Raw genomic sequence first — 23659 nt, 5'->3', positions numbered from 1 at the left:
TTAGACAGGGATGTGTAATGTCACCATGGTTGTTTAATATACTATTTATAGATGGGGTTGTAAAAGAAGTAAATGCTAGGGTGTTAGGGAGGGGGGTGGGATTAAATTATGGGGAATCAAATACAAAAATGGGAATTGACAGTTGCATTTTGCTGATGATACTGTGCTTATGGGGGATTCTAAAGAAAAACTGCAAAGGTTAGTGGATGAGTTTGGGAGTGTGTGTAAAGGTAGAAAGTTGAAAGTGAACATAGAAAAGAGTAAGTTGATGAGGTTATCAAATGATTTAGATAAAGAAAAATTGGATATCAAATTGGGGAGGAGGAGTATGGAAGAAGTGAATGTTTTCAGATACTTGGGAGTTGACGTGTCGGAGGATGGATTTATGAAGGATGAGGTTAATCATAGAATTGATGAGGGAAAAAAGGTGAGTGGTGCGTTGAGGTATACGTGGAGTCAAAAAATGTTATCTATGGAGGCAAAGAAGGAAATGTATGAAAGTATAGTAGTACCAACACTTATATGGGTGTGAAGCTTGGGTTGTGAATGCAGCAGTGAGGAGGCGGTTGGAGGCAGTGGAGATGTCCTGTCTAAGGGCAATGTGTGGTGTAAATATTATGCAGAAAATTAGGAATGTGGAAATTAGGAGAAGGTGTGGAGTTAATAAAAGTATTAGTCAGAGGGCTGAAGAGGGGTTGTTGAGGTGGTTTGGTCATTTAGAGAGAATGGATCAAAGTAGAATGACATGGAGGGCATTTAAATCTGTAGGAGAAAGAAGGCGGGGTAGGGGTCGTCCTCGAAAAGTTTGGAAGGAAGGGGTAAGGGAGGTTTTGTGGGCAAGGGGGTTGGACTTCCAGCAGGCGTGTATGAGTGTGTTTGATAGGAGTGAATGGAGACGAATGGTATTTGGGACCTGACGATCTGTTGGAAATGGGAAGTACAATGCCCGCACTCTAAAGGAGGGGTTTCGGGATATTAGCAGTTTGGAGGGATATGTTGTGTATCTTTATACGTATATGCTTCTAAACTGTTGTTCTGAGCACCTCTGCAAAAACAGTGATTATGTGTGAGGTGAAAGTGTTGAATGATGATGAAAGTATGTATTTTCTTTTTGGGGATTTTCTTTATTTTTGGGTCACCCTGCCTCGGTGGGAGACGGCCGACTTGTTGAAAAAAAAAAAAAACATAGAAACCTGATATATACTCTAGAATGAATAAAATATGTCGTTATGTAACAGGTGGAGGCGGCCACAACCGCTCCCTCTTTGTTGTGGTAAACACTGCCATCTAGTGACAGCCTTTTGAAGCTGTCTGTTATTATAATTATTATTATGTAGTACATTATTATTATATATGTGATATTATTATACGTATATTATTATTATTATTGTTGTATTATATTATTATACATTATTATACTTATTAGTATTATTATTATTATTATTGCCATATAAATAATTTGTAATTTTTATTCACACAAAAAATATAAGATTTACTGTTATGCATTATTGCAATAATTGTATAAATAATGTCAAGCCATTCACGACTGCTTATTGGAATGGACAGTGACGTCATTTGTTTAGTCTTGAACATAGTCAAGCAAACGAGCATTTCTCCCTCACTGAGATAAATTTCAAGGTACTTTTCATGGTGAAACCAATCAAAATCATATCTATTTCTGTAATATATCTTCCATTCTATCAAATGAGACCAAAACAACGAGAATACAAGCATAAAAACCATATGAAAATACCACTAAGGGGTGGCTAATTGCTGAGAAGTGAACTTCATTATTTATGCTTTGATTTCTTTCATTTTTGGTGTACATTAAGAAGCATCTTTCCATCATACATTGCCCAAGTTTCAATAAAATAGTCCAACAAACAGATGAGATACAATTCCCTAGATCAAGAGCAAGAGCCTCTCACCAGCATCAAGGAACCTGTCTTGAGGTCTGCTCGCTTATGGAAATTTTGCTCGCATATGGAAGCAAAAAAATCAACCCATCGACTGCTCGTATTTGGAAAAACTCGCACGTGGATGTGTTCGCAAGTAGAGGCTCCACTGTATCTGAATTTTTCCTCCATAAGCCATGCATGTCATAAGAGGTGACTGAAATGCTGGGAGCAAGTGGGTAGTAACCCCTTCTCTTGTATAAATTACTAAATTTAAAAAGAAAATTTTTTTATTTTTAGGTCACTCTTCCTCGGTGGGATACGGTCAGTTCGTTAAAAATAAAAAAGACAAGTCTGATTAGTCCTCATTGTTGTTGACAATCTAATCTAGTTCATTATTGTCATTTCTGGTAGGCTTCATTATCTGTTTTCTTAATACAGATTTGTTGTAGTCTACAGTATTTTCATACTTTTTCAAGCACACTGCTGATGTCTACCATCTAAAACTTAAATTTGGTTGCTTAAAATCTCCTTATACGTATATGATTAGGGTCTTTTTAGGCTTTTTAGGCAGATTTCAATATTTATATGCTTCCTAAGTTCTTGGGCCATTGCCAACAGAGGTACATGTATATATATACAGTGCTGTCATGTTCTGATAGTCCATTCACCATCAAGCTTGCATACACCCATTGCCCAGTCATCAATTAGTAATGGTGTGGTATACTGCCTAGCCTAACTCTGCTCTATAAAAAACTTAAAGGTTTTGTTTTCCACACTTTTTCCTCATCATTCTTTGCAAGTGAGTCTTCCTGTGGCTTATTTATCACATCTATATATATTATATTTTAGGATCTAGACCTCTCTGTAAAAGAAATCTTTGATGTTGGTTTTGTTAAGTTTTCAAATATTTCATTTATTTCCGGGTTTAGGGTAGCTTTGAGAAAAAACTTTTTTCGTCATTGTGTTGGCAAAGAGAAAGGAAGTTATTCTATTTGGATTGTTTAGTTGCACTGATAAATGTATAAACATGAAAATAAAACTTACAAAATTAACCTTCTCTTTTTATTTCCATGAATATTTTTTGGTTGTTAAAGTTGACAAAATTGTCTTAATTTTTTTAATAGCTGACTTGCCCTTAACCTTTCACCACCATTAGGCTGGCACTGCTACATCATTATGTATCCCAGTACCAGTGATTACAAAATAATGTAAAAATATTTGCAATCTATCATTCGTTATCTTCAGTATCCTCACAACTAACCCACAGATAGTAGATAAACCTACATGAGATTTTGGCTTGTCCTAGACCACTATTAAGTGGCATACCGAAATATAATTTTGTTTCATCTGCAGTTTGAGAGTTGTAAATTGTTTCCACTATGATACCGTAATGTATAGTTCTCTACAGTGACACATTTCCTCATTAACTGCACATCCTCTGTGAATTGTGTTCATGAAGGATTTTCTCTAGGCATTTCAACTTGTTCTGGAATTACATTTCTGTAGTTATGGACGTGAAATGGTCACCACCTGCTTGCAGTGAGAAATAAGACTGTAGAAAGAATGAAGATTGTCTTGGCAAGCACACAAGTTGGGAAATAGAAAGAGAATATGCAAGACTGGAAAAGTTATGGCAACACTTTTGGCCAGTAAGTTTGAAAAAAAATTCTACAGAGATAAAAAGCACATTTCATAAAACTGAGTACAGTACTATGCTACATAAGTTGTTAAGTAGGAAACAGCATAGCTAATACTGTACATATTAGCCATGTTGAAATCAGAATCAGCTATTTACTTTTCAGATTACTTGCACTGCAAATACCACACCTTTTGAAGGCATCTTTCAAAAGATTCTCAAACACTGAGTTAAGACAAGGGCTGTCTTAAGTCTGTTCCTCATAGTAAATATTAAATACTGTTATGTAGTAGGTGTTGGTATAAAATACAGCTTAATACTGTATTGTTAAAACAAAGGATGGCAAATGGTCAGATTGTTTTCAGAATTGTGAAAATTTCCAAAGTTTTGAAGAGATGAACAATGCACTTGTCACACATTGGCCATGTCTCACCAAGGCAGGACAACCCAAAAGAAGAAAATATTCACCATCATTAATTCTGTAGCTGTCCATCCAAAAGAAAAGGGATGTTGTAATTCAAATGATCCACAAAAATGAAAAATACCCATCCATCCTTCAGTGTGCAGGCAGTTAATCTCTTCTTAGCTGTTATCTTGTTTTCATTCCAACAAATTCCACAAACCATTTGTATCCACTCCAACCCAACACTTACACATGCCTGCAGCATGCTTTATTTCATATTTTTTCTTGTTATAATAATTAGGTTTTCTTTGGCATCAATTATTGAGGTAATGGCAGAGTGATCATCACACCTCATTTGTATACAGTAAGGCCAGACAGAAACTGTGTGCTTCACTTTTAATACAATATGATATATATAGTACAGTATATTATTCTATGTATTTTGTTTCTGATTTTTTTTTTAGCACTGGAAATTTACCACCAAGGTAGGGGTGACCCAAGGAAAAAATAATCTCTAATTCAAAGGCTGTCTTTTCAGAAGTGCATGACATCACAGTTCAAATGACCCTCCTAACAGCAATCTCCCCACCCTTCCTTCTGAGTGCAGCTGCTGGTACTTCCTACCTCCAAAATTCAAGTCCTACTAATATAGTTAGGTATAGTTATTGGTATCCCATAATTTGCCATTAATTATCATTCTGGCTGACCCATGGATATGTTCAGTATACTTGTGACATAATAAACATTATTAGCTGAAATCTTTATAATAATTGCTCTCTTATGCATAAATAGGACTTAAACTCTGGAAGTGTTGTTCATGCATTTTTGGCAAGACAGCTATTGATGTACTGACGGTGAATGTTTCCTTTTCTGGATAGCTACCTTGGCAGAAAAGGTTGATGTGGTTAAAAAAATTAGGATGTAGTACTATTGTAATGAAGATTTGTAATATATTTATAATAAAAAGAGAGAGAAGTAAGCATTCTTGAGGGTGGGCTAAAGGTACACACTATGAAGAGAACTCGTTTATCTCAGTGCTGAAGATTTACACCTTAGAGCAATCATAAGACCACTATTTGTCATGTTTTGTGCATGATTTTTTTTACATATGAACTTCCCTTAATATATTTCTAAAAATGTAATTTCAAATTTCCAGTAATTAAAATGGGTTATTATATGGACTTTTAATACTTCTCAAAAAATTCCTGCAGTTTCATACCTATGCCTATCCTGTGATTTTTCTCAAAAAATTTAAATCATATAATGGGTCCAGGGACTGAGTCTCATCTTGCAGTTTAAGCATGCTAATAAAATTTTAAATAAATTAATTTAGGGTATGGTATATATTGTCAAGTTTTGGTATTTTCAAACCTTTCATTGTATATTTATATGCAATCTTTCATCAGAGAAATTGCCATGTTTGAGATACTGTAGAATTTCTTCCTTTGTCATACATTTATTTTTAAAACTTCAGTCAGTCATGTCACACACACACACTCGTGCACTGCTACCCATATCCACATCCACTAAGGCCTCATTTCAGCTTTATTCTTAAAAAAATTATGTACAGTATCCCTTCTAAACAATCATTGGTGAAATTAAAACAGTTCATAGTTTATGAAGATCAAGTGTAGGTAATATGATTTCTTGAATACTACAAAATACACAGTACAAGCCTCACAACACAATGTTTATCAACACTTCCACCACAATAAATATCTAGCAGGGGTTGCTTCAAGAAGAAATACAAGTTACGAAAGAAGATTGAAAATAGAAGTGGTGATGGACTGGAGTTGAAAATGATAAATTAATCACATGTTAGATCATAAATGCAATTAAGACACTAGAAAAGATTTTGTCATTAGAATTGAATATCAAATTGATACTAAAATGTATTGTTCACTAATAGTGGGGTAGACTGCCAGATAGGATTCAAAAGAAAGTACGGTAGTAGAATAGAAAAACATAAGGCTTAAAAAGTTATGCTACAGTGGAACCTCTACTTACGAGTGCATCCAAGTGCGAATTTTTCCAGATACGAGCAGTCACTCGGTCGATTTTTTGCTTCCAGACGCAAGCAAAATTTCCAGATGTGAGCGGGTGAGGGGCTCTTGCTCTTGATCTAAGGAATTGGATCTCAGTTGTTTGTTGGACTATCGTATTGAAACTTGGGCAACGTATGATGGAAAGATGCTTCTTAACCCTTGAACTGTCCAAACGTAGATCAACGTCCAAGTGCGGGGGGCTCCGAACGTAGATTTTTTTTTTACATACTTTCAAATGGGGAAAATCAAGGTCAGAGCGCTATGCACATGAACATAGATCTATGTTTGGAGAGTTTAAGGGTTAAGGTACACCAAAAATGAAAGAAATCGGACCATAAATAACAGAGTTCACTTCTCAGCCATTAGCCACCCCTTAGCAGTATTTTCGTATGGTGTTTATGGTTGTATTCTTGTTTTTTGTATCTCATTTGATAGAATGGAAAATATATTACAGAAATAGATATGATTTTGATTGGTTTCAGAAGAAAAGTACCTTGAAATTGAGCTCAAAGTAGCAGAAATATTCGATTCTTTCGCGATGTTCAAGAGTAAACAAATGACGTAACTATCCATTCCAGTATGCGGTCATGAATGGGTTGATGTTATTTATACAATTACAGTGGACCCCCCGGTTCGCAATGCCATCGGTATCCGATAAATCCGGTATGCGATACATACTAACGCAAAATTTTTGCCTCGGTTCCCATTAAAAAAACCCGGTATACGATTCATCTGAGACGTGTCCACGTGTGTGCCAGTGTTTACAAGCCAGCCAGTGTGCTCGCATCTAAGGATACATTCGGTACATTCCATATTATCACAGTGTTTTTGGTGCTTGTTTCTGCAAAATAAGTCACCATGGGCCCCAAGAAAGCTTCTAGTGCCAACCCTTCGAGAAAAAGGGTGCTAATGACTATTGAAATGAAGAAAGAGATAATTGCTAAGTACAAAAGTGGAGTGCGTGTGTCGGAGCTGGCCAGGTTGTATACAAAGCCCCAATCAACTATCTCTACTATAGTGACCAGGAAAACGGCAATCAAGGAAGCTGTTGTTGCACAAGGTGCAACTGTGATTACAAAACAGCGACCGCAAGTGTTAGAAGATGTTGAGAGACTGTTATTGGTGTGGATAAATGAAAAACAGATAGCAGGAGATAGCATCTCTCAAGCAATCATTTGTGAAAAGGCTAGGCAGTTGCATGACAATTTGGTAAAGAAATTGCCTGCAACTAGTGGTGATGTGAGTGAATTTAAGGCCAGCAAAGGTTGGTTTGAAAGATTTAAGAATCGTAGTGGCATACATAGTGTGATCAGGCATGGTGAGGCTGCCAGTGACTCTCAAGCTGGTCCTAGTGGTATTAAAAGAAGGGAAGTAACCCCAGAAAAGGACTTGCTACCTCAAGTCCAATTGGAAGGGGATTCCCCTTCTAAACATTAACAACTTCGACACTCTCCCCTCCTCCCATCCCATCAATCATCACCAGATCTTCATTAAAGGTAAGTGTCATGTATTCTATTGTTAGTAGAGTATATACTTCAAACTGTGCATGTCTTCTTCAGTTTGTGTGCATTAAACTTAATATTTCATGTGGTAAATGTTTTTTTTTTTTTCATACTTTTGGGTGTCTTGCATGGATTAATTTGATTTCCATTATTTCTTATGGGGAAAATTGATACGCTTTCCGATATTTTTGGTTTACGATGAGCTCTCAGGAACAGATTAATATCGTGAACCGGGGGTCCACTGTATTACAATAATGCAGTAGTCTGCATAACAGTAAATCTTCTATTTTTTGTGTGAATAAAAATTACAAATTATTTATATTGTAATAATAATACGTATAATAATAATAGTACAGTGGAACCTCGCCTAACGAACGCATTGCATAACGTTAAATCCGCCTAGCGATACATTTTAACGCAAAAATTTTGCCTCAGCTAGCGCTAAAAAACTCGCTCAATGCGGTTCGTTCGAGACGCGTCCACGTGTGGCCAGAGCCCGCCTCACTTGTCCCGTGGGTGCCAGTGTTTACAAGCCAGCCACCGCGGTCGCTTCCAAGCATACAGTCGGAACATTTCATATTATCACAGCCTTTTTAGTGATTGCACCTGCAAAATAAATCACCATGGGCCCCAAGAAAGCTTCTAGTGCCAACCCTACAGCAAAAAGAGTGAGAATTACTATGGATATGAAGAAAGAGATCATTGCTTGGTATGAAAGTGGAGTGCGTGTCTCCGAGCTGGCCAGGTTGTACACAAAACCCCAATCAACCATCGCTACTATTGTGGCCAAGAAAACGGCAGTCAAGGAAGCTGTTCTTGCCAAAGGTGCAACTTTGTTTTCAAAACAGAGATCACAAGTGATAGAAGATGTTGAGAGACTGTTATTGGTGTGGATAAATGAAAAACAGATAGCAGGAGATAGCATCTCTCAAGCGATCATATGTGAAAAGGCTAGGAAGTTGCATGACGATTTAATTAGAAAAATGCCTGCAACTAGTGATGATATTAGTGAATTTAAGGCCAGCAAAGGTTGGTTTGAGAGATTTAAGAATCGTAGTGGCATACATAGTGTGATAAGGCATGGTGAGGCTGCCAGTTCGAACCACAAAGCGGCTGAAAAATATGTGCAGGAATTCAAGGAGTACATAGACAGTGAAGGACTGAAACCTGAACAAGTGTTTAATTGTGACGAAACAGGCCTGTTTTGGAAGAAAATGCCAAACAGGACATACATTACTCAGGAGGAAAAGGCACTCCCAGGACATAAGCCTATGAAAGACATGCTTACTCTGTTGATGTGTGCCAATGCTAGTGGTGACTGCAGAGTGAAGCCTTTATTGGTGTATCACTCTGAAACTCCCAGAATGTTCAGGAAAATAATGTCCTCAAGGCTAATTTGTGTGCTGTGGAGGGCAAACAGTAAGGCATGGGTCACTAGGGACTTTTTCTATGACTGGTTACACCATGCATTTGCCCCCACTGTGAAAAATTACCTAATTGAAAAGATATTAGACCTTAAGTGCCTCCTGATATTAGACAATGCTCCTGGTCATCCTTCAGATGTGGCAGAGCGACTTTCTGTGGAAATGAGCTTCATTAAGGTCAAGTTTTTGCCTCATAATACCACTCCTCTCCTGCAGCCCATGGACCAGCAGGTCATTTCCAACTTCAACAAACTGTACACAAAAGCTATGTTTGAAAGGTGCTTTGTAGTGACCTCAGAAACTCGGTTGACTCTAAGAGAGTTTTGGAGAGATCACTTTGGCATCCTCAATTGTGTAAACATTATAGGTAAGGCTTGGGAGGAAGTGACTAAGAGGCCTTGAACTCTGCTTGGAAGAAACTGTGGCCAGAATGTGTAGACAAAAGGGATTTTGAAGGGTTTGAGGCTAACCCTGGGAATCCTATGCCAGTTGAGGAATCCATTGTGGCATTGGGGAAGTCCTTGGGGTTGGAGGTTAGTGGGGAGGATGTGGAAGAGTTGGTGGAGGAGGACAATGAAGAACTAACCACTGATGAGCTGCTAGATCATCTTCAACAGCAAGAGGCCACACCTGAGGAAACTGCTTCGGAGGAGGGGATAGAGAAATTGAGGAAGTTGCCTACTTCAAAGATTAAGGAAATGTGTGCAATGTGGCTTAAAGTGCAAACCTTTTTTGATGAAAATCACCCTCACACAGCTATTGCAACCCATGTTGGCAACCTGTACACTGACAATGTTGTGAAACACTTTAGGAATGTCATAAAGGAACGGGAGGTACAGGCCTCTATGGACAGATATGTTGTGCGACAGAGGTCCAGTGACTCTCAAGCTGGTCCTAGTGGCATTAAAAGAAGAAGGGAGGTAACCCTGGAAAAGGACTTGCCACCTCAAGTCCTAATGGAAGAGGATTCCCCTTCTAAACACTAACACCAACACACTCCCCTCCTCCCATCCTATCAGTCATCACCAGATCTTCAATAAAGGTAAGTATCATGTAACTGTGCATGTCTTCTTCAGTTTGTGTGTATTAAAATTAATATTTCATGTGGTAAAATTTTTTTTTGTTCATACTTTGGGGTGTCAGGAATGGATTAATTTGATTTCCATTATTTCTTATGGGGAAAATTAATTCGCCTAACGATAGTTTCGCCTAACGTTGAGCTCTCAGGAACGGATTAATAGCGTTAGGCGAGGGTCCACTGTATAATAATATGTAAAATAATAATACATGTATAATAATGTACTATATAATAATTATAATAATAGATGGCTTCAAAAGGCTGTTACAAGATGGCAGTGATTACCACAACAAAGCGGGAGCAGTTGTGGCCGCCTCAACCTGTCACATAATGACATTTTTTATTCATTCTAGAGTATATATCAGGTTTCTATGTTGTTTATATTGTTTATTATGTCATATTAGATGAATTGTGATAGATTAATAAGCTGTATAGATAATATTAGTGAAACATTGAAGTATCTTGTTGTACCTCCTGAGAGCTGGAACGAATTAATTGTATTTCAATTAATTTAAATGAGGAAAATTGACTCTGCAAACGAGTAAAGCAAGGTCATGAAATGAATTAAACTCGTAAGCAGAGGTTCTACTGTATATTAGAAACTAAACACTGCTATCATAGGTCTGCTCTTTAAACTACAAATAGGTGATTACAGACTGGGTCAGGAGCCAAGTCTCAACCCTTGCAAGCACAACATGGTAAGTACACTCTTAACTGCTGCCTCTCATTGACCAGTTTTTTTTATTCTTCACATCTCTGGGCACCTCTGCAAAGACAGTGATCATGTGTGAGTGAGGTGACAGTGTTGAATGATGATGAAAGTATTTTCTTTTTGGGGATTTTCTTTCTTTTTGGGTCACCCTGCCTCGGTGCGAGACAGCCAACTTGTTGAAAAAAAAAAATCTCTGGACTTTACATTCAGTGCTTGCTCCATTATGTCTTTTAACACACATGCATGCACACAAGTGTGTGCCATTTTCTAAGTCCCTAGTAATTTTGGTACTTTAGGCCAGTGCAATAGTCTCAGTGTGATGCATGCTAAGACTGGACATACTAAGAACAGTATGGTAAATTATCATGCATTACTTAAAAATAAAGGTTAAAAGTACAGTATAGTAGAGTGCAGTAATTGTTCTTATCTTTTCTGGTAGATAGAATACAGTGTTGTCTAGTGATGACTCAGAATAACTTTTATTCTTAGTCAAAAGAGCTGTAATGCTGCAGTGGTAACATCATAAATGGTGCGGGAGATATACAGGTAGATGAGGCAGTAGAAGTAGATGGTGTGGGAGATGTAGATGGCTAAGAAGACACAGATGCACTACCAGCCTTGCCATAAACTTTTGTTTATCAGCCTATGGCGGTAACAGAAACACCAAAGTCAATCCTCACTCGCCCCAGATTCTATGCTTATATGGCTTGCTACCTTCTTAGCCACAGAGCAACCCTCAACAGAATAAATATTAACACCAGCAGCACAGTGTTTAACATACCATTAATGTACTACTATTTCAATCTTTGGATATTTTCATACATTTTCAAGGAAGAACAGCAGAATCTTTTAAACTAGCCTCTGCACTACATCATACCATATGCTGTAAGTTTATTTGCTTCTATGAACATCAGATACTGTTTTGCTACACCATACTTCTCATCCACCTGGGGCTTTGAGATGCCAGACTCCACCTTCATTACTAATTCAAGTTTTGCTTAACACACTAGTTCACATGCTACTTTTTGGCACTAACACTTGTTTTAGAGGCTATAGCTAAAAACATTCTACAGGGTATTTTAATAGAACAACAATTAGCGTAATAAATCCTGGGAAAAATTGAAGCCCAGATGATAGCAGTATATGAGTGCATGTGCAGACAATAACACATTGATGAAGACTGAGCTGCTTACCCAGGAACAATAAAAAGACAGGTCATGGATGAAGTGCGGTGTGGACAGACCTGTGATGGAGAAGACTGTCCACTTCATCAGTGGTACAGCTGGACCTGGCAACAGTGTGGTTCAGCAGACTTGGTCTTCGTTGCTAATTTTACCAGGCACTCCGTGCAGCAAATTTATTGAGCTTTTGTCTGGCCAGATTTTTTTGTTCGTTTTAACTGATATCTGCTTTATAGGTCTTTTATACTAAGGGTTTACTGTATTGTTTAATGAAACCTCTCAGATTAACCTGGCTTATATCATGTAAACTGATGTAACACCCACCTTGAAGCATTGAATGTTTATTTTTATTATTTATGATTTATTTATTATATTCATAGGGAAGTGTTAAATCTACAGGTCAGACAGTGCCTAGGAAATGGTAGGTAATCAGGTTTAATCCAAGAAAGGAGAAGGTGCAGCTGTAATTCTATAGAGCAAGAGCCCTTCACAGGTGCAAGATGCCCCTTCCCCTTCTCGAAAAGCTGAATGTCCACAGCCATGTACACCAGAATGCCAATTATTTATTACTGTATCTCACTTGTGTAGTTCACAGTGCTTGCTGGTCAGTTTTAGTGGGGCTCAGAATTCAGGCATTTCACTCTTCTTACTATGCCTCATTGATCGTGGTTTAATGCTTGTTGTGTACTGTATATAATAACTCTGTGACCATCTCTGTTACTTCACTAGCTTTAGTAGAAATTAGGTTGGGAAGATGCATAAAAAAAAATGTATCAAATCAGGAACTTGGTGACTAAAATCAAGGAGTCTGTCAATAGAGGTATGCCAAGCTCACTTAAGTGCTTGCATAATAAAAACTAATCTTGAAATTAAAAATGAATTAAGGATAATTTTATTCTGTTGTATATTTAAGATTTTGAATTAATTAAATTTAATATTATTAATTATTAAAACTGTTGTGAATAGACTTAAAAATAGCTCTACACATTTATGGAAATTTAAATTCCCTGATTTCAGTTATTGAGCATTCTTACTGAAGGGTCTTCCATGAATAATTTTTTGTATATGAGATACCTATTTCATTGTGACTTGGCACACAGCTCCTAAATTGAAAACCAACCATAGATTATAATTGATGTGTTCACTGGCTTGGCACACAACTAAACTGAAAAACCAACCATAGATTATAATTGATGTGCTCACTGGCTTTCACAGGCCCAGATCTCTCTCTCCAGTTGATATATCTATGAATGTCTATATTAATGATGCAAAGTACAGCCTCTGAAATAGCATGAGCGCAAACCTGAAAAAAAATTATTGTACAGATAGCCTTTAGTTGCATTAGCAGTTTCTGAATTTGCTAGAACCTCTAAGGATGGCATAACCTCTACAAATGTTGTAAGGATGACTATACAGTATTTTGCTGGTTTGTTTACATAATTTTCATTCATTTATTTAATGGAAAATCCATATTGTCATCCCAAATGTCTTGAGAGTAGTGTTCTAACACGTGTACATAGTGTTATCCCCCACCAGTACATGTCATTGCACACCTGTACATGTTGTGTTATATAATTTCAGAGTGCACCCTTGATGAGTGGAGAGCGTACTTGGACAACAATGGTAGAGAGAAAGCTCTCTAATGTTTGTGTGTGATAATTAGTGACTGTTTAGCTCCAGTAGTTATCCTCACTTGTTCATCATTCACTAACATGAATTGCTCGTTTAAGAGGCGTTTTTAAGTGTTGGTTTGTCTAGATAATGGATATATTAATTTAGTTTTATGCTTGTAAAGTAGTAAAGTTTAACTGTTGTTGCAGAATGCTGAACTACTGTTGTAGTAAAGAAGTAAAATGAATTTTACCTAATTGAATAATGTGAAGACTGTTAACTCATAAACTGGGTACAATGTATTCATATTGCAGTATGAGAGAATTGAGCATGACTTGTATATAGTGTATTCATACGTTATAATGGGTTTTCAAACTAAGTGCCATATTAAGTAATTTATTTTACAGTATTGTAAACATCTTATCTGTTATGTTGCTAATTTATATCCAGCCAAAAAAAAAAAATCTGTGTCCTTTGTTCCAAAACAGAGAATGTTTAACATTCTGACAGTCATGGTGTGATGATGGAATTTTGCAGTGACAGACCATTTTTTTTATTAACACACTGGCTTTTTCCCCACCAAGGCAGGTGACCCAAAAAGGAAGAAACACTTTTGCCATCACTCACTCCATCACTGTATTGCCAGAAGTGTGCTGACAATACAGTTAACAAAAACTGCAGCATATCTACACCCTTCAAAACACAGGCACTATACTTCCCACTTCCAGGACTCTGAGTCCAGCTAACTGGTTTCCCTGAATCCCTTCATAAATGTTGCTTTGCTCACAATCCAACAGCATGTCAAATCATAAAAACCACTTGCCTCTACTCTCTCTTATCTAACATGCTCATGCATGCCTGTTCATGCATGCCTACCACCTCCCTCCAACCCTTTCTAAGATGACCCCTCCCCAGCCTTCCTTCCACTGCAGTTTTATACACCCTCCAAGTCATTCTATTCTGTTTCATCTTCTCTAAATGTCCAAACCATTTTGACAGCCCCTCCTCACCCTTCAGGATAATACTTTTAGAAACCCCGCACTTCCTCCTAATTTCCAAGCTATGGATTCTCATAATATTCACACCACACATTGCCCTCAGACACAACATCTCCACTGCCTCCAACATTCTCCTTGTTGCAACATTCACCACCCATGCTACACACCCATATAAGAGCATTAGTGGCACTTTACTCTCATACATTCCCCTCTTTGCTTCCATGGATAACGTTCTCTGTCTCCACAGACTCCTCAGTGCACCACTTGCTTTTTTCCCTTCATCAATTCTGTGGTTAACCTCAGCTTTCACAGATCTATCCACTGAGAAGTCCACTGCCAGATATCTGAAAACATTCACTTCCCCCATACTCCCTCCTTCCAGTATCTTATTACCTAAATTTTTTATTATCCTCATCACCCTGCTCTTTCCTATGGTCGCTTTTAATTTCCTTCTTTTATATACCCTCCCAAATTCATCCACCAACCTCTGCCACTTCTCTTCAGAATCTCCCAATAGCACAGTGTCACAGCAAAAAGTAACTGTGACAGTTCCCACTATGTGTTAGATTCTTTATCTTTTAATCCCACACCTCTTCCCAAAACCTGAGCATTCTCTTCTCTTACAACCCCATTTGTAAATATATTGAACAAACGTGGTGACATTATGCATCCCTGTCTAGGCCTATTTTTACTGGAAAATAATCTCCCTCTTTCCTACATACCCTAACCTGAGCCTCACTATCCTCATAAAAACTCTTAACTGCTTTCAATAGCATGCCACCTATTCCATACACCTGCAGTATCTGCCACATTACTCCTCTATCCACCCTATCATCCATCCTATCATATGCCTTGTCTGAATTCATGAATGCAATGAAAACTTCCTTACCCTTATCTAAATACAGTTCACTTACATGCTTCAATGTAAACACTTGGTCTAAACATTCCCTAGCCTTTCTAAAGCCTCCTTGTTCATCTGTAATCCTGCTCTCTGTCTTACCCTTAACTATTTCAGCAATAACTCTACTGTACACTTTACCTGGTATGCTCAACAGGATTATTTGTCTCTAATTCTTATGCTCACTTTGTCCCCTTTTTCTTTACACAAAGGAACCATGCATGCACTCTGCCAATCCCTTGGTACCTTCCCCTCATTCATACATTTATTGAAGAAAAGCACTAACCACTCATAACTATATCCCCACCTGCTTTTAACATTTCTATCTTGATTCCATTAATCCCAGCTGCCTTATTCCTTTTCATTTTACTTACAGCCTCATGCACCTCCCTCACTCACATCTGGCTTTTCCTCACTGTTAACCTTTTCGGGTCAATCCCGTAGTTCTACTGTGTTGAAGCCCAGGTTGGTCCCGTAGTTCTACACCTTAAGCACAGCTCACTCAGATAAGCTGTGAGCGGTAAATTTAGGCCTAGATATGAAAGAATGGGTCTATGTGGTGAGTGTGCACTATATAAAAGAATCCTGCAGCACGCATTGCATAATGGGGAAAAAAACCGTGACCATGTTTTTGGTTTAAAACGGCAACTTTGCGGTGTATTTTTGTAGTTTTTCTTGGTCTCATTTGATAGAATGGAAGATGTTACAGCAATAGAGATGATTTTGATTGGTTTCAGGACTGAAAATAGCTTGAAATTGAGCTCAAAGTACCGGAAATGTTCGAATTTTGCTGATATTCCAGCATACACAAATTACATCACTTGTCCAATACATGTCCAGCTGGTCAGTCTAATACACAATCATGAATGCACTGACATTATTTATACAGTTATTACAATAATGCAGTAGTCAGCATAGCAGTAAATAAATTTTATGTGCGACTAAAAATTCAAAATGGAAAGCAAGCGTGATATACGAGAAGCCTGGGGACATAACTAATGAACAGGGGAAATGTATTTTAGTGCCAGGAATGTCTACATTGTTTATTCTGGACCCTATTTTTAAAGTGGCAATTTTTTAATTTTGTGTGAAATTGGCCAAATTACTGATTTCTGATCCCTTTATTTGGTAGTAGAAATAAGTAAACAGGTGGTTTCTTGTACTCGGTCAATAAAATTGAAAGAATACTAGCAAAATAGCTATGAGTTTGGTCGACTGGTACAGTAGAATTGGTTGAAAATAGGGCTCAAAGTGAGCAAAATTAACGATGCATAAATATCGCCAAGACTACTAACTTTGTAAGACTGTAATTCTACAAGTTTTCCATCAGATTTCATACTTTTGGTTTCATTACCTTTTGGAAAAAGTTTTATCATTTTTTTTTCACCCTGAGAACAAGTTTCAGATCAGGGATCTCGACACTGAAAGGGTTAAAAAATGTTATACCTCCATGACCAGTGCATGAAATCACTGCCTTCCTCTCTCTATCAGTATTTAACAGCTCAAAATATTCCCTCCATTTTCCCAATATCTCCAACTCCCTATCTAATAACCTCCCTCTTCTGTTTTTAGCTGTTAAATCCATTCATACCCTAGACTTTCTTATTAATCTCACTCCAAAGCTTTTCTTTCTGTTTCCCAAGTATGTATCGTGTCCTGTCTTCTTGCCCATTCCTCATTCTAGATAATCTTGCATGTGTCGGGGTTGAATTCATGCACCACTGATCAGACCAATCTTGAAGTTTGTTCAGATCCATTTGAAGCCTTTCCCTTTTCCCCTGTTTTTATTCTCATTAGTTTTACATCAGCAGATACATCAGATTCATTCTCGTCTGCAATTTTCTTCACATTAATTACAAACAGTATTGCCCCTAATAATGAGCCTTTGTACAACCCATTGTGGACTTTTTTTTTATGCGTGCATGTTTACTTATGTACCTGCTCTTAAAACACTGTATGGAGCCTGCCTCCACCACTTCCTTACTAAGATCATTCTACTTCTCGAGCATTCTGAGACTGAAGAAATGCATCCTTGTGGCTCATCTGTGCTTTTAACTTCCAATGGTGTCCCTGAGTTCCTATTTGTCACCTCTCAAACAGACTATCCCTGTCTACCTTATCAGTTTCTCTGAGTATTTTGTATGTTACCATCACGTGCTCCCTGGTTTTTCTGTCCCACAACATCGTGAGGTCTAATTCCATTAATAGCCTCTCCTCATAGCTCATGTACCTTAGCTTGGGAACAAGCCTTATTGCATACTTCTGCACTTTCTCCAGTTTCTTGATGTGCTTTCTTATGCACATGTTCCATTCTGGTGTTCCATACTCCAAGATGGCCTAACATATTTGTATAAAGGGCCAGGAATGACACCTTCAGACTACTGTTAGATTTGCCAGACAAACATTGGCTGCAGGGGTTATTCGGTTGATGCGAGTCTCTGTGCACTATGCTTACCCCCTAGGTCTTTTTCTTTGAAGTCTGTGACCTGTGTTTCCCATGTTTATACCCTATTTCTGGTCTTCTGCTCCTTCCCCAGTCTTCATGACCTTGCATTTACTGGGGGTTGAATTCAAGCATCCACTTATCTGACCACTCCTGCAAGTTGTCCAGATCCCTTTGGAGCCTTTCTTTGTCCTCATCTGTTTTTATTTTCCTCCTTTGTGTTACATATCAGCAATTAGGGATGTCTTGAATCATTTCCATCTAGAATGTAATTTTCATAAACCAGAACAGTACTGGTCTAATTAATACTGAGACTTGTAGAACTCTGCTAATTGGTCTTTCCCATTTTGACATCTCTCTTTCTGGCAGTTACTTTTCTTCCTTCCCCTAAAATACTCTCTGATCCACTGGAGTACATTTCCTGTTATTCCCACCCAGCCTCTTGTGGGGTACTGTGTCAAATGTCTTCTTGCAGTCTAAACAAGAAGGGCTGTCCACCCAACCCTTGTTGTCTTGTGGCACATCTGTAACTTTGTCATAGAACTCCAACAAGTTAGTAAGACAAGATTTGCCATTCCTAAACCTGTACTGATTATTGCTTATGAAAACTACTGCTCTCCAAGTGTTCTACCACTCTCCTCCATGCATGTATATGTTTCTCCATTACCTTGCAAAGTATGCATATCAGAAAAACTGGTCTATAGTTGAACACCACCTGTCTGTTTCATTAAGTATAGAGACTACATTTGCTGTCTTCCAGATTTCTGGTAACTGTCCTGTATCCATTGATTTACTGTATATCATAGCTCAAGGTTTAGACTTTTGTTTCTGCTCTCTTTGATGGAATCCACAGTGACATGTGTGCTGTGTTTACACTACACACATAGGTTGACTATCATTCAACATTCATTCTGATGTATGGTAGTTTATGGAGGAAGGTAGGAAAATAGTAATGAAACACTCGATAATAACACACCTCTCAGCAGGGTCTAGCCATGAATCTGCTAAATTGATGCACATGTCAATCAAGTTCTATTCACTGTCTTCATAAAAACATGTTATACATAATGCTACTGATATCATTGTTACCATTATTTGGAGTACTATTGTGTAGTAACACTGGTATTCTCTTATTGAAAAATTACATTTTCACTTCCTGGCTGCCAGAATGTTAATGAACATTCTCTGGTGTGGTATTGGGAACATGAAGATCTTTTGGCTGAATATAAATTATTTATATAAGAATATAAATGCTGGCCTGATGGCTTTTCATTTGAACCTGCTGTGATTGATGCATACATGTATAATACACACAGTTCTTCACACTGTAGCATAACTTTACATCATGCCTAGTAAGAGTTAAATGTACTAATTACATTAATTTCTTTTTAGAGAAGACCTAGTATTTTTTGCCTATTAGTGAGAGATGATGTTAAATGGTAATACTGTGTTACTGTTGTCTTACCATGTGCTAGTCATGCATTACATGTGAAAATGTTGATAGTCATACTCAACCCACCTGAAAAGAAGGTAGATTCCCTAGTAGATTGTTCCTAGTCAGGGCTCTTTTAGATTTAGATTTGTATTCTCATTCATGTGGTTTTCTTCTCTGATTTCTTACTCTTGAATCATTGAACAGATGTCTTTTTTCTCCTTTGTATATTAATTGTAAAAAGTCTTTATTTGTAAGACCAGCTGCAGTTTTATATGCAGGTAATATTAAAGATGCTAAGTTACACTGTTTGAAATATAGAAGGGGCAGAGCTAGATAAAACTATGCACATGACTTTGTTGTGTGAGAAATATCCTCGTAGATTTCAGATTCTCTTCAATAATAGTGAAGATCATTTTTAGTAAATAAACGTCTTTTACAGCAAGCACCAAAATAATTATTAGAGTAGCATAATAAACACTTCCCATGTGGAAGGAAATGTTTCGTACAAAAATGTAACTGGTATATAACTGTCTGATAAAGGTTAAAATATCCATTGAATGTTGTATATTAGTTACTTCAGTAAGAAAATGTATGCCTAGATAACTAATAATAGTAAATTTATATCCATCAACAGACTGCAGTGGTGAGGATGGAGGCTGGAGTGCCAAGCCAGTGCCTCTGCGACCATTGCCAGTACCAACTTTGTACAATGGCACAACACCAGAAACAAAGGGTCTGCAACCAAAGTTCTCCCCACTAGAACTTCTTGTATATAATATAGCTGCTATACTGGCAAGTGTGGCAGCAGGATATGATGTCAGACTCTCCAACGTCACTGCTATTCATCCTAAACTACTACCTGTCAAGTGCGTTACTTTCAGTCTAAAAAACTTATTTCACATTCTCTCAAGTATTTAGTATAAATTCTCCACTCACTCCAATCTAACATGCCCACACAACCTACTGGATACTCAAGTCTCTAGCACTCAAAATTTTCTTTAACCCCCTCCCCCCAACCTTTTCTTTACTACCTCCAGTCTGATATTTAATCTGTTATTAACTAAACTGTTTGTTACTCCCAGCACTTTCCTCTTTTCTGTATTCACCTTCAATTTCCTTTTATTACAAACTTTCCCAAATTCATCCACTGATCTTTACAACTTCTCTTAAGAATCCTTCGAAAAGAACTGTCATCAGCTAAGAGCAACTATGACAGTTCCCAATTTGTATCAGATTCATTATCTTGTAATCCAGCATCTCTCCCCAACACCTTATCAGTCACTTATTTTAAAACCCCATCTAGATATATATTTTAAATAATATATTTACAAAATACTCTAAAGTCATATGGATTAATCAGTTTGTGGAACCGTGCGAGCATGACCTATCTTTCATGTTTACTCTGAGGTGTTATCCTCTTCAAGGGGGGCTCCTTGGCGTGGTGAAGAGGCTCTTGGTCTGAGGAATTAGCCCTGTCGGTCTTCTTCCTCAGACCGAACCTAATTACCCCCCATTCTCCCCTCCCCTATCCCATCCTCCCCATCCTCCCCTTTTTCCATTCCTCCTCCTCCTCCTCACCCCTCCCTTTTGCCCTTCCTCTTTTTAGCCTTCGTGATTTCTCCCACAGGCGCGCTAGTTCCTAGGTAGGGGAAAGGACACCGGGGTCCATCCCATTCCGTTGAGGTTTCTTGGTGGTGGCGTAGTTTGCCGTGGAATCTGGATTGCCTAGGGATGTCCCGATCCCTCTCCGGTATCCCGGAGTAGCTTTGGGTGTCTTTTGGGCGACGGGTGTATCTCTGGAAGCCACCTTGCGGATTCCGGGGGTGGTGGCTGAAGGAGGTATGCTTTGTGGCGGATATCCGGCCGCCCTCTCTTTTGTCCACCGAGGTAGCTCGGCAGATGTGAGGTTGCTATCCCAGATTGCTGGTTTACTGGCATGAAGGGTAGGGTATGGCACGGGTTCCATGCTGCATCTGCGCTACTAGCGGTGTCGAGTCCTCTTGGGCGCGGAGGGAGATTTCTGGCCCTTTCATTCCTCCTAGGAACTATCCCTCCCCGGTCCCCCCTTTTTTTTTTTCTTTTTTTTTATTTTTATTTTCTTTTCTTCTTTCTTTTTTTTTCTTAAAAACAAAAAGAAAGAAGTAACCTAACCATGGCAGCCCTAGTCCATGAACCTGGTACCCCCGGGCCCCTTCTTGATACCGCACCCCGTTCTGACCCCGCCTCGTCTTTGGACCACTCTTCAGACATTCCCCATGCCTCTGTACCTATTGCCGGTGCTGTTTCCTCACCCGCTTCAGGTACTGAGGCCTCGACTGACTCCTTCGATTTATGAGACCTTCGCTCTCCTCTGACTATGCTTCCGGCCTCTCCCTCTACGGTGTGGCAATTTTCAAATCGCCAACCCGTTCCACGTCGGACCAACTCTGGTCCCACGCCTAAACGTCAACGACAATTACCTGCTGATGATACTTCTCCACCTTCACCTTCTCGTTCTTCTCAGAAACGATCGACACGTCCTTCACTACCTTTCCACGCTCAGTTTCAGACTGAACAGTGGACTAAATTCTTCACTTTACGACCAACTTCCTCTACTGCCTATCTTTCTGACCATAGTATTGGCAAGGCACTCCTACGCCATGTTGGTAAAGATATTTCTTTTCATGCTCTTAAGAGCGGTACGCGCATCATTACCGTACAGAATGCTACCCAGGCTCGTGAGCTCTCTCGTCTTTCCCATATAGATACTGTTCCTGTCACCCTTGAAAAACATCATTCCCTCAATTCTTGTAGTGGTACCGTTATTCTGCCCCATACCATAGTTCAACAAAACTTCCAGACATGTGGCACCGACATTCTAGAACAGCTGGAACTCCAAGATCTCCCAATCCTCAAGGTAGACACTTACGTTCTTCCTGCCCGTGGGCGGAGACGATACCCTAGCAATGTGGCTCGTTTAACTTTTGACAGCCGAGAACTCCCATCCTCTGTTTATATAGCAGGACATCGGTTACAAGTTCGAAAGGTGATCCCTACACCACAACAGTGTAGAAATTGCTGGCGATTTGGCCATCCAGCGAAATATTGCAGATCTATCGCCGAATGCCCAGTCTGTGGTGCCGATGACCATTCTAATACGTCTTGCAATCGATCTCCCTCTTGCCTTAACTGTCATGAGGCTCACCCTTCGTACTCTCGCCGTTGTCAGGTCTATTTAAACGAGCGGGAAATCCGTTACCTCAAAGAGACAGAAGGTCTCCCTTATGCCATGGCAGTTTCTCATCTCCGCCTCCAAGGGAGACTCCCACGTGTTTCTTATTCCCGTGTTTCAAAACGTCCCCCCACTTCTGGTATCCCATCTTCTACACCCACCTCTGTGGTTACCTCTCCCATAATCACTCCTGTATCTAATCCTTTTGCTGTCCTCGGCTCAGACGTCCCTACTTCAACGCCTCAGTCTAATCTCGCTTCTTCGAGTTCTCTCTTACAAGCCTCAGTATCGACGAGACCTCGTACGACACCTCTTCCCAATCGTCCCTCTACTTCTCAAAAGTCAAAAAAAGGTCCGGTAACACCTCCTACCCATCTTCCACCTCCTCATTTTACCCTCCCTGTCTCTGTCCCTAGTTCTTCCCCTCTCACTGGCTCAGTTACAAGTGCAGAGGTTCACCCTCCTCCTCGTAATGTACCTTCCTCCCCTGTTCCCTCCCAAGTTTCTTCCTCTTCTGCCACCTCCCAGGTTCCTGTCTCTTCTGTCCCCTGCCACGCTTCTCCAGTTCCCTCCACCCTTTCGCCCCCCCCCTACCTTGGTACAGACCAATACAGTTCCAATCTTTACTCATCCTCCCCCTACCATTCCCAATATTGTCTCCCATACGACATCTCTGAATTCCGAAACACTTGAAGCAATCTCTGAATATATTGCAGAGACCAAACCATCAATGGACACTGATCCACCTTCCGCTCTTTCTCTCTCCTCTGCTCCATCTGCGCAACTCCTTTCTTCACAGCGCACCGTTCCTTCGCTGCTTGAACATTTTCCACTGCCTCCGCATGTGGACTTTTCTAACCCTTCTAGTCCGTAGGAACCCTTACCTGCGGATTTCAAGTATCTTTATCATTGCCAATCATGGCCTTTTTACAGTGGAATATACGCGGCCTCAGGGGTAATCGGGGTGAGCTTCAGATGTTACTCTCCCAGTTTGCCCCTGTTGGTGTTTGCTTACAGGAACCAAAATTACACTCTGCTGTTATTTCTCACATCTCAGGCTATAATTTATTGTATTCTTCAGATCCTTTTCCTGATGGGACCTTTAATGAAAGTGCCCTTCTTCTCCGCACTGATATTCCGTACCATCAGCTATTTATTCATACTTCGCTGCATTACACAGCAGC

General features: G+C 39.1%; 1 protein-coding gene across 6 annotated transcripts in view; it reads left to right on the top strand.

Moving 5' to 3' along the window:
- LOC128701424 (mitogen-activated protein kinase kinase kinase 10-like) overlaps nucleotides 1-23659 on the top strand; it is a 306174-nt gene that overhangs the window by 268652 nt on the left and 13863 nt on the right. For all 6 annotated transcript variants that reach the window (XM_070100389.1, XM_070100387.1, XM_070100384.1 and 3 more), the window contains one exon: nucleotides 19899-20130. In XM_070100389.1, coding sequence (XP_069956490.1) covers nucleotides 19899-20130 — 232 coding nt within the window. The remainder of the gene's footprint in view (nucleotides 1-19898; nucleotides 20131-23659) is intronic.

Source organism: Cherax quadricarinatus, chromosome 72, assembly GCF_038502225.1.
Source record: "Cherax quadricarinatus isolate ZL_2023a chromosome 72, ASM3850222v1, whole genome shotgun sequence".
In the NCBI taxonomy this organism is placed as follows: Eukaryota; Metazoa; Arthropoda; class Malacostraca; order Decapoda; family Parastacidae; genus Cherax; species Cherax quadricarinatus.
The sequence above is the reverse complement of the archived record's forward strand: the minus strand, read 5'-3'. Positions and strand labels throughout refer to the sequence as shown.